Source organism: Pagrus major, chromosome 13 (genome assembly GCF_040436345.1).
Source record: "Pagrus major chromosome 13, Pma_NU_1.0".
Lineage (NCBI taxonomy): Eukaryota > Metazoa > Chordata > Actinopteri > Spariformes > Sparidae > Pagrus > Pagrus major.
In genome coordinates, this window is record NC_133227.1 from 23,558,834 (window position 1) to 23,568,490 (window position 9,657).

At 43.2% G+C, this 9,657-nt stretch overlaps 1 protein-coding gene across 1 annotated transcript; it reads left to right on the forward strand.

The window, feature by feature from the left end:
* On the forward strand, nucleotides 1-5,589 carry LOC141007454 (solute carrier family 35 member F2-like). Its single transcript, XM_073479817.1, has 8 exons — nucleotides 1-100; nucleotides 1,323-1,495; nucleotides 1,715-1,842; nucleotides 2,315-2,474; nucleotides 2,706-2,862; nucleotides 3,228-3,280; nucleotides 3,384-3,538; nucleotides 4,869-5,589. Exons 1-8 carry the CDS (start codon nucleotides 12-14, stop codon nucleotides 5,061-5,063), a joined length of 1,110 nt encoding a protein of 369 aa, XP_073335918.1. The 5' UTR covers nucleotides 1-11; the 3' UTR covers nucleotides 5,064-5,589.
* Nucleotides 5,590-9,657: the final 4,068 nt, after the last annotated feature.

A 9,657-nucleotide genomic window follows, 5' to 3' on the forward strand; every position in this document is an offset into this window, starting at 1 on the left:
CTGTGAAAGACATGGAAGGACATGAGGAGGAGAGACTGTGTGGGAAATGGAGGGTTGCCTGTGGTTTGTACAGTTACAACCTGAGGGACGTCTTCACATGGTGAGCACTGATCCAGCTGTTTAGAAGAAGACAGGTCAACAATTTAACAGAATACATTTTGATAGGTCACAGTAGGGGAAACACAGGTGTGAATAATGAAAGTAATCACGGCTGAATTTCATTCAGCTGCCTAAATGTCAGTGAGCTGGTATTGCTGAATATAAAATAGCCATCGTTATTAACACTTGTGATTTTTCCCAATCTGGCAAGTCAAGATGTCCAGGGACCCACACACACCATGTATTTATTAAGTTGCAGTTATGCTAATTAAAGAGTATCTTCAAATGCTTCACATCCCTAAAATCTTTACAGCCTTAGCTAAAAGGTTATGTAGGTAAATAAGACATGGATTAATAATAAAAACTAATGAAATTATGTCATAAATTAAAGAGAATATAAAAATCAGACATTTTTTAGCATATTTTATGAAATAAAAACACAAAACATATCAATCCAAAAAGTTTCTAAATGCAGAAACGTGAACAAAATACTTCTTTACACTCCACAACTACAACTATGTATATGTGTTAGTTTTTGAGATATGCTCATTTTTATCAGTACAAAGGCGTTTTTGATAGTTCTCTGCTACAGAAATATTTCCCCGGTGATTACCTTGGTATATTTTTGCTTATTGTGATGTTACTGTATGTATCCTCAAATGCTCAATATGCTCACAAATACACTATAATCAGAACTGCAAAATACAGTATGCTCAGAATTACTGTTTCTCTTCATCTCTGACAACTTTCAACCTGCTCCTTTTCTGCCACTCACTGGCGCCAACGCGTGATGTTTTGCACTGCAAATAACTAAAATAATAAAGTCATCACATTTATACAATGTGACAAGGCGGTACAGACTCTTGGCTTTCTGCTGCAAAGAGAATTAATCCTCTCGGTGTCATGGCTTTAGTTTCAGATCGATTTAAACAGGATCATGTAAACAACGATCTCCTGCGGCCAGTTGAAGGCCGCCCGTGGGAGGTCTGTTTTCATAGGGTTAAGGCAACATACTCCCAAACAGCCTGGGTCTACTGAGAACTCCTCCGTGTCTGTAGGATTGTGAGAAGACACCTGTGGCTTTGAGCCATCATAGAGAGCTCATGAACACTGAAATTTAGATTGACTTGTAAATCAGGCTCAGCACCTTCAAGAGTCAACAGGGGGCGCTGTTGTGTTGAATTGCATGTCATTGACACATGATGCTCTTGCCAACTCTCCAGGCGTCTGCTGAAGACCATCGTCATGGGGCAGGTGTTGTCCCTGCTGATCTGTGGGACAGCAGTGAGCTGTCAGTACCTGGCCAATGCCGGGGTGGAGACGCCCATGCTGCAGAGCTTCCTGAACTACGCCCTGCTGCTGCTCGTCTACACGACCATCCTCAGCACCCGCAAAGGTCAGGAAAACTGGACTTATACATGTTGTCAATGAATCAAAACCTGGAGATAAATAAAGGTTTCATTCAAATTTTAACATTCAGATTCTTAGTACATTTGTAAATTTGACTATAGCAGGTTTAAATTTCATGTCAATTTGTCATAAAATCACACAAAGAATGTCTTAAAGATGTTGTGAATTTTTTCTACTCTGACATAAACCTTTTTGGTTTCCACAGGTGACAGGAACATCCTTCAGATTTTAAAAACCAAGTGGTGGAAATATTTGGTGATGGGTGTGGCAGATGTGGAGGCAAACTATACAGTTGTAAAGGCCTACCAGTTTACCACCCTGACAAGTATACAGGTAAGAGAAAAATAGCATTATCGTAACTAAAGTAAAAACCTCTTTATCAAGATATAATCACTAAAACATGCCAAACCAAACATAAAGCACTCAACTCTGCCCCACAGAGCCAAAACGCAGCAACTACATATTTGTCATATTGTCTTGTTATGTTCAACCAACACTCTGAAACTCAAAGATATTCAGTTTATTATCATAGCAGACAAAGAAAAGCAGCAAAGCCACACATTGGAAAACCCAGAACCAGAACATGATCTGCATTTTTGAAAGTGAAAATAAAAGTCAAATATTTGCAGATAAATGCATTTGCTGTTTCAGGATGTGAGCAGGAAGCAGGATGTTTAAAGAAAATAACCTGATGTTTGAATTAGAGGCCATAAATCAATATATACGATACATGAATGGATGTTATTAACAGTCGGTCAGTAGACGTAATGCCAGTGTATCATTGTGTTGTTACTGTGTGTTTCAGTTGCTGGACTGCTTTGTGATCCCCGTGCTGATGGTTCTTTCCTGGTTCATCCTGAAGACTCGCTACAAGCTGGTCCACTTGATAGCTGTGATGGTGTGTTTGTTGGGGGTGGGTGCCATGGTGGGAGCTGACATTCTGGCTGGAAGAGCCCAGCGATCCCGTAAGGACACTCTTTAATCATTTATACTGTATCTGTACAGTTGTGAAACTTAACACAGTTTATAGCACTGACTCGTTGAGCAGTTTCTGATTGATGAAAATATTAAAAGGTTTGTTACTGTGTCAACTTCATAGCCGAAAATGACTGTAAAGCAATTATGCTCTAAAATATTATCAACATTATCTCCTAAAGTGTCTGTCTCTAACTGCCCCTCTGTCTCTTTCTGTGCAGCCAGTGATGTGGTGCTGGGAGACGGGCTGGTCCTGCTCAGTGCCATCCTCTATGCTGTATCAAACGTGTGCCAAGAGTACACAGTGAAGAACTTGAGCCGAGTTGACTTCCTGGGCATGATGGGCCTCTTCGGGACCGTCATCAGCGGCATACAGCTGTGAGTTATTAGCAAGCAAATACACCACTGCAGTCAAACATTTAACTTGAGATCTTTAGATAGAGTTACGAGAAGGGTTGGGTACCAAACTTGGTACTTTTAAGGGCACCGAACAAATTACATAGGTACAACTGAGTACTGATTCACATTAAATCACTCTGTGCCAGATTTTGGTACCTCATAGCTCATCTTTAGGGTATAGAAAGGAAGACAGTCTCCCCCCAAATACACCACTATATTAGAAAACACAGAACTTCATGCAGCAGTACCTTTTGTTTGGGTTAAATATTTGTTCTGTTTACTTTAACCCTAGTGTAAAACAAAGTGCTTACCTCAAAATGCAATTGTTTTGCCTGGTATTGCAGAGCTGTTCTGGAGACTTGTGCAGTAGCAGAGATAAAGTGGGACTTTCACATCTGTAAGTTAAAGTTCTTTCTGAGTATTTGATGACGGCAGTGGAACAGGATAATTACTGCTGACGGTGTTTGATTGAAATTTCTTCCATTCCTCGTGTCCTGCAGCCATGCTGTTTGCAGTCTACGTCCTGTGTATGTTTGTGCTGTACAGCTTCATGCCTGTGGTGGTGAAGATGACCAGCGCCACTGCGGTCAACCTCTCTCTGCTCACCGCCGACCTCTTCAGCCTCTTCTGTGGCATCTTCCTCTTCAAATACATGGTGAGCGCATCATGGTGTTTAATCCTTTTGTTGCCATGGAGACTGTAAATGTTACGTAATGTGCGTTACTGAGGAAATGCATTCTTAAATCATTCCTGGAGAAGTTTCAAAAAAACAAACATGTTCTTGATTTTCTTTTCATTTTCAGCAGCAGGAAGTGATATAATTGATAGTTGATGAAGGTGCTGAAGAAGAAAATCCAATAAGATTAGTTGTCAATTATTAAATTAATTAAAACCTGTGTGAGTCATTTTAAGGGGGAAAAAAAGTTCCAGCTTCTTAAATGTGAATATGTTCTGCTGTGTTTCCTCCTCTGTGACAGTAAACTGAATACCTTCGGGTTGTAAACAAAACGAGACATTTGAGGACGCCATCTTGGGCTTTGGGAAAAACACTGAGCATTTTTCTAGTCTTTAGTCTAGTGGGTTTGTTCTGAATGGAAAGTGTATGCCAATAGTAGTGGTTACGTTAGTGTATTCAGTAATAAAGTTGGAAATAAGCTTAATCAGGTTGCAGTATAATAGCTACTGAAAGGCCATGCGTTCATGATAAACACGTCAGAAAATGAAGCGCAGGATTGGATTAAGTGCAGCGAAAACGAGACAACCACTGAGCCGGACCAGACGTCACCACAAGCAGTGTGAGCTCCCCTGGAAGAGAGCCAGCCTAACTAACCCCGCCAGAGAGATGCTTAGTCGGCCCACCCTAACTACATGCCTGCTCTGTTTACCTCGCCTGTGTTTCATATTAGTGAAACGTTATGTTTTCTTTTGTGATTATTTTTTCTTTCTTTAGCCGCAGGGGAAAGATTTTGGCGTGATGGCCTGACGGCTTCAACCAACTATTACTTTCATTATCAATGAATCTGCTGATTATTTTATTAATACTGTGTTGTCTAAAAATCTCAAAAGAAAAATGCTCATCACAATTTCCCAGAGCCCAGAATGATGTCTTCAGAATGCTTCTTTTGTTCAACCAACAGTCCAACCCAAAGACTCTTCATTCACTGTCATAAATGACAAAGAAAAGCAGCAAATCCTCCCAGTTAAGAAGCTGGAACCAGCAAATGTTTGACATTTTAGTTTGCATAATGACAATGACAAAAATGAAATTGTTAATTATCAAAATAGTTGGTAATTATTTTTTTTTCAATCAACTGACTGTTGCAGCTCTAATTTTAACCACAACTTTAATCCAGAAAAGTCCCAAAGGAATAAAAAGCAGTCCATCCAAAACAGTACACCGTCAAAATCCATTGTTAGAAAACTTTGGACATAATTTCTCTTCCTGAAAATGTTCCCAACATCTCTTTCTCGTGTCTCCTCCTCAGTTTTCCACCCTGTACATCATCTCGTTTGTCGTCATCACGTTGGGTTTCGTCATGTTTAACGCCGTTCCAACATACTCTGCTTTACCGGAGTCCGGTGAGGACGACCCCGCTGAAGCGTCTGCTGAGCGCACCGCTGAGAGCTCCTCAGACCACCTGCTGTCAGCAGACAGAGAGACAGCCGTCGTCTCACTGTGACTGACACTGACTGAAGAGAGGAGAAACGTCTCTGTTGTCAGAGAGGATTTATTGTTAGACAAGTACACATTTTCTTGTACTTAGAAAGTTTTTATTGTTTTAGTATTTAAAAAGGCACTTGTATGACATCTTGTTGTGGCGATTAACAGTTTGATCATTCCTATTTATGTTACGTCATCAAATATCTGTTACTGCACTTGTCATGTTGCGTTAAGCACAAAAAATGCACCATTCGAACTATTTATTTTGTAAGAAAACTGATCAGTTACTTGTCAAAGCCGTTACAAAACTACAACAGCAATCCTTTTTTGACCACTGTATTATGTCATTGTATTGAATTTGAACACAGGCCAATCACAAAGTCTCCTTTTTCAGTTGTTGCCGATGGTGCTGTCACAGTTTTTTATATGGTAATTAACCAGATATTCTGTAAATCGCATGGCTTTCTTCGCCTTGTATTGCCAAATGTCAATCATGTTAACATGAAGCAGTTTTACTTTTTTACTATTAAATTAATTTTATATTGCCTCGGTTCTACGTCATTTCTCACCAACTTTACACTTTGAATGTGTTTTGTTCTTTTACATAAATAATAAGTCCAAGACACCCTGTCTCAGTGTTGCATTAAAGGTGCAATATGTAAGAATAATAGGATTGTTAATAGCATAGCTAACAACAGCTAGCATCAGTTATCGGTCACCTGACGTGGCAACTTCTTACAGATTGTACTTTTGAACATAATATCTATTACAGGAACTATGCACTATTTTAACCAGGGTAAATGTTCATATTAGATTAGTTTAAAATGTGAGATAAGATTCTACATGAGATACAACAAGGCAGAACAAGGATCCTCATATATTTCCACTTTAACATACACATATAGTTGGTCCATGGAAACGACTGTGTTGAGTTTGAGTGTCTGTTGTAAAGACGATTGCTGACGATGCAGCAGAGTAACTGAAAGCAGTTTTACCAAATTCAATGTTGATCTGGGGAATGTTGAGCATTAAGTAATCACTTGAAAGTGTTGAAAAGTTACTATGAGACCAATTTAGGTGCTGATGTATGGTGGCGTGTTGGCTTTCAAGACTTTATAGATGAAAGTGAACCAGTGCATGTCTCGTCTCGTGGATAAAGGTGCCCATCCAACCTTTTCATATAAAGTGCAATGATGGGTGGAATAGCTGTCACAAGTAAATGAATCTGAGTGCAGAGTGATAAACTGAGTCCAGTAGTTTTATTAATATACATTGGTTCTGTTCCGGTATAGGTATTCTAATGTTTGTTTTAATTTACCTATCAGTGTATCCGTGTGAAATTTAACTGTGTTTTTTTGATCCAACCAGATGCCTAGATATTTGTACTCTGTAACTCTGTCAGTATTGTGTCCTGATAGCGTGGTGATATGTAAACCAAGTTTCTTGCTCTTGAAAATACCATGTATTTGGTCTTATCTGCGTTAAGGAATACTTTCAGGTTGAGAAGTGACCGTTGTAATGTGTTAAAGGCTTGCTGGTGGATATTAATTGCTGAGTGTTGGGTGTTGGAAGTTCAGTGCAGAGCTGAGTCATCTGCATAGAGATGGGCGTTACAATCTGTTATGTAGGATGTAATGTTATTGATATAAATGGTGAACACGACAGGACCCAGTATTGAGCCTTGTGGAACCCACTTTGTTAATGGTAAAAAAGCAAATTGATAGTTTGAGGGTTACACACTGCTGTCGGTGAGACAGATAATAATGAAATTTTAGGGAACTCGAATTGAATCCGATATCTTTCAATCATAAGTTAAGAGAGGAACTGTCTCTTTGGTTGAACGAATAGCTCATAGACATAATAAAACAAGGGTATGGAGAAGTCCCTAAAGTCCCCAGTGTAAGTGGCGACTGTGGTCTTTTTGCACAAGATCTTATGCCATCTGACCAAAGTAGCTGATGCTGTCAGTCCTGTGGATTCGGTGGTTTCACTTCACTTTCAAGTTGCTGGACAGCCTGACAATTTTTGGGAAATTACATGTCAAAGAAAACAAACAAACAAACAAAACAGCGTCATGAATAGCGCCTTCGCGCCACAGCAGTCGAAAACCATTTGACCTTTAGACAAAGAGAGTGAACAATGCCACCTATATGCACCTGAGCTCCCCAGGTGACAGCACAGCGACCCCACACACACACTGAGTGAATTACACCAGAAACCTCAGAACACAACCAAACACATTCAGCTCCTATAATCAGTTTGCATAGAATGTCTTTTTGTATTTTTTAAATGACAAATGACCTTTGGGTTGTAAACAAAACGAGACATTTGAGGACACCATCTTGGGCCTTGGGGAAAAACACTGAGCATTTTTCTAGTCTTAAGTCTAGTGGGTTTGTTGTGATAGGAGAGTGTACATGCCATTAGCAGTGGTTACGGTAGTGTATTCAGTAATCCATCCATCCATCCATCCATTTTCTGCCGCTTATCCGGGGCCGGGTCGCAGGGGCAGCTGCCTGAGCAGGGACACCCAGACTTCCCTCTCCCCGGACACTTCCTCCAGCTCCTCCGGGAGGATCCCAAGGCGTTCCCAGACCAGCCGGGCGACATAGTCACTCCAGCGTGTCCTGGGTCTTCCTCGGGGTCTCCTCCTCCCGGTGAGGCGTGTCTGGAACACCTCCCGAGGGAGGCGTCCAGGGGGCATCCGATACAGATGCCCGAGCCACCTCAGCTGACTCCTCTCAATGTGGAGGAGCAGTGGTTCTACTCCGAGCTCCTCCCGTGTGACAGAGCTCCTCACCCTATCTCTAAGGGAGCGCCCTGCCACCCTGCGGAGGAAACTCATTTCGGGCGCTTGTATCCGGGATCTTATTCTTTCGGTCACGACCCAAAGTTCATGACCATAGGTGAGGGTAGGAACGTAGACTGACCCGTAAATCGAGAGCTTCGCCTTTCGGCTCAGCTCTCTCTTCACCACGACAGACCGATACAACGACTGCATTACTGCGGCCGCCGCACCGATCCGCCTGTCAATCTCACGCTCCATCCTTCCCTCACTTGTGAACAAGACCCCGAGATACTTGAACTCCTCCACTTGAGGCAGGAACTCTCCCCCAACCTGGAGGGAACAAGCCACCTTTTTCCGGTCGAGAACCATGGCCTCAGACTTGGAGGTGCTGATTCTCATCCCAGCTGCTTCACACTCGGCTGCAAACCGCCCCAGGACATGCTGGAGGTCCCGGCTCAAAGGAGCCAACAAGACAACATCATCTGCGAAAAGCAGGGATGAAATCCGGTGGCTCCCGAACCAGATCCCCTCCGGCCCATGACTGCGCCTAGAAATTCTGTCCATAAAAATAATGAACAGAACCGGTGACAAAGGGCAGCCCTGCCGGAGTCCAACATGTACTGGAAACAGGTCTGACTTACTGCCGGCAATGCGAACCAAGCTCCTGCTCCGGTCATACAGGGACCGTACAGCCCTTAGTAGAGGGCCCCCGACCCCGTACTCCCGAAGCACACCCCACAGAATGCCACGAGGGACACGGTCGAATGCCTTCTCCAAGTCCACAAAACACATGTGGACTGGTTGGGGAAACTCCCATGAACCCTCCAGCACCCTGCTGAGGGTATAGAGCTGGTCCAGTGTTCCACGGCCAGGACGAAAACCGCATTGTTCCTCCTGAATCCGAGGTTCGACTATCAGCCGAATTCTCCTCTCCAGTACCCTGGAATAGACTTTACCAGGGAGGCTGAGGAGTGTGATCCCCCGGTAGTTGGAACACACCCTCCGGTCCCCCTTTTTGAATAGAGGGACCACCACCCCGGTCTGCCAGTCCAGAGGCACTGTCCCCGACTGCCACGCGATGTTGCAGAGACGTGTCAGCCAAGACAGCCCCACAACATCCAAAGACTTGAGGTACTCAGGGCGGATCTCATCCACCCCCGGTGCTTTGCCACCGGGCAGCTTCCGGACTACCTCGGTGACTTCGGCTTGGGTGATGAATGGATCAACCTCCGAGTCCCCAGCCTCTGCTTCCTCTATGGAAGACGTGTCAGTGGGATTGAGGAGATCCTCGAAGTACTCCTTCCACCGCCCGACGATATCCCCAGTCGAGGTCAACAGCTCCCCGCCTCCACCGTAAACAGTGTTGGCGGGGTGCTGCTTCCCCTTCCTAAGGCGCCGGATGGTTTGCCAGAATTTCCTCGAGGCCGACCGGTAGTCCTTCTCCATGGCCTCCCCGAACTTTTCCCAGACCCGAGTCTTTGCTTCCGCGACCGCCCGTGGTTGTTTAAATTTACCTGTCAGTGTATCATTGTGAAATTTAACTGTGGTTTTTTGATCCAACCAGATGCCTAGATATTTGTACTCTGTAACTCTCAGTATTATGTCCTGATAGCGTGGTGATATGTAAACCAAGTTTCTTGCTCTTGAAAATACCATGTATTTGGTCTTATCTGCGTTAAGGAATACTTTCAGGTTGAGAAGTGACCGTTGTAATGTGTTAAAGGCTTGCTGGTGGATATTAATTGCTGAGCGTTGGGTGTTGGAAGTTCAGTGCAGAACTGTGTCATCTGCATAGAGATGGGCGTTACAATCTGTTATGTAGGAT